This window comes from Parus major, chromosome 18 (genome assembly GCF_001522545.3).
Source record: "Parus major isolate Abel chromosome 18, Parus_major1.1, whole genome shotgun sequence".
Lineage (NCBI taxonomy): Eukaryota > Metazoa > Chordata > Aves > Passeriformes > Paridae > Parus > Parus major.
The window spans coordinates 863,990-866,218 of NC_031786.1; the positions used below are offsets into that span (position 1 = coordinate 863,990).

At 52.1% G+C, this 2,229-nt stretch overlaps 1 protein-coding gene across 1 annotated transcript in view; it reads left to right on the forward strand.

Annotated features, from left to right (window-relative positions):
- RPTOR (regulatory associated protein of MTOR complex 1) overlaps window positions 1–2,229 on the forward strand; it is a 99,846-nt gene that overhangs the window by 55,908 nt on the left and 41,709 nt on the right. Inside the window, exons 12-13 of the mRNA XM_033518796.1 lie at window positions 47–130; window positions 1,060–1,170. Of these exons, the coding sequence (XP_033374687.1) occupies window positions 47–130; window positions 1,060–1,170 (195 nt within the window). The remainder of the gene's footprint in view (window positions 1–46; window positions 131–1,059; window positions 1,171–2,229) is intronic.

Consider the following 2,229-nt stretch of genomic DNA (forward strand, 5'->3'; position numbering starts at 1 on the left):
CCTGGATGTGTTTCCCTGGCCAATAACCCTTCCCTGTGCCCCACAGGTGCTGCTGAGCCAGGTGCACCGGCTGCGAGCTCTGGATCTGCTGGGGAGGTTCCTGGACCTGGGGCCCTGGGCTGTCAGCCTGGTGCGTGGGAGCTGCACGTGGGCTCCATCCCTCTGCTGGTCCCAGCAGCTGCTGCTTCAGGGGAGGGAGGTGGGGAGGATAATGCTCACATCTGACACATGACCACCTTTGTGGGCAATGGAGGAGTGGCCCTGCCACAAGAGAGGTTTGTGTTCGTTTCCAGCACAGCACAGGGGACTTCCCTGGGAACACTTAAGTGTAAAATAATGTAAGGGACAAACCAAGAGGAAATATCTGGGGCAGGTAAGGAGGTTTGTCATATAAAATAAGTAGCCAAAAAAAGCATGTGCATTTATTATGTGTTCTTTCAGCTTACTGGCTCCTTTATCTGTTTGGTGTGTGGATTTTACAAGCTCTTCTGAGCAGGCAGCAGCTGCAGTCTGCAGTTTGGGAAGTGGCAGCATAGTGTGGAGCATAAATAAGAATTAAACAGAGGAGCAGTTTAAAGCACTCCTGTAAATGGAGCTGTTTGTTGATAAAAGTGATGAAGATGAAGCAGCAGCTGGTCCTGGAGCAGCTCCATGATGGGACTTTCTAGAGCTTTGCTTTACCTCCTCCTTTTGAGACCTGTTAATTTCCAGTGGGAGGGCTGGAATTCCTGAATTTGTGACGTGTGTAGCTGGGAGAGCCCCAGCTGAGGGAAGTGAGGATATGGAGCACAAAACAGGCTGTGAGGAGAGGAAGCTGGTGCTGGATTAACTCAGAGTCTCCTTGGACCAAATGAAAATACCTGGTGACATTCAGGATATAAATGAGCAGCAGATGAGCACACAGGGATCCCCTCTTTACTGGAACCGTGGGAGATGATCTCCACATTTCTCAGCTGTGTCTGTAAAGGTGCTGCATCCCAGCCCTGCTGGGGTGCTGAGCTGCCAGGGGGGGTTTGCTGCCAGGGTTTTACCAACAGGGATTTGTTTTTTCCCTCCCAGGCCCTCTCTGTTGGCATTTTCCCCTATGTGCTGAAGCTCCTGCAGAGCTCAGCCCGTGAGCTGAGACCTCTCCTTGTGTTCATCTGGGCCAAGATCCTGGCAGTGGACAGTGTGAGTATTCCTGCCCCAGCCTGGCTCCTGGGCCCCAGCCAGGGCTCTGCTTGCTGGGGTTTAGATCACTGATGAAGCTGCTGAGTAATTGCAGATAAATCTGTGGAGTTGCATCTCTGACTCAGGGGTTTGTGGGTGCAATTAGTTGAGCGCTGTAAAATTGTTAGGAGAGGTGCACACATTAATTCAGGGACAATTGCAAGTCCATGTAGAATGTCTGAAGTGCTGTGGGTGTTGGATCTTTCCTCTTTGGGGGCTGTTTTTGTGTCTCTCCTCCATTCCAGTCTGGAGCATTGCACTGAATTTGTGAAGGTTTTCCTGCTGTTGATCCAGCATTGTCAGGTTTAGCTTTATAACAATATTTTCATTAACATCCTAAGAGGATTTGGGAAAGCAAAGAAAATAAAACCTATTCATGTTGGAGCTGTTGTGGAAAAGCTGATTTGTGGTGCTCTGAGGCTGGTGCCTCAGCCCCAGGTGTGTGCAGAGCTCAGGTGACATTCCCAGCTGCTGTTGGGCTCTTCCCCCCCTGCCCCTCACGTTCCCTCCATTGCTCCAGCATTGCCTCACTTGTTTGCAGGCTGAGCTTTAGATCAAAACACAAATAAATACTCTGAAATGGTGGGTTTGGGTTTTTCTGTGCTGCTTCACTCCCTCATTCCAGCAGCACGTGGTGGGAGTGGGAAGGGACTGCAGGCTCCCCAGGGAAGTGCTGTGGACACTGCTGAGGGAGGGGACAGGCAGCAGCTCCTTGCAAACAGGATATTTTCTGTCAGTTCTGAACCTGCACAGCAAGCCTGCAGCCTGCTTTGGTCATGCTGTGTTATTACTCACAGTGGAGCTGTTTATTCCACCAGGAGGAGGAGGAGGAGGAGGTGTCAGTGGCGCTGGGTTCCCGTGTGGTTCCCCAGAGCTCAGCAGGGAGGGGTGAGCTCTGGCTTTGTGGCATTGCCTCCCTGGGAGCCCCAGGAGCTGGCCTGGCTCCCCTCTGCTGCTGGAGCCTGCAGTGGGGCCTGGGAATGGCTCTGTGAGGAGCAGAGATGGTGACACTGGAAACAG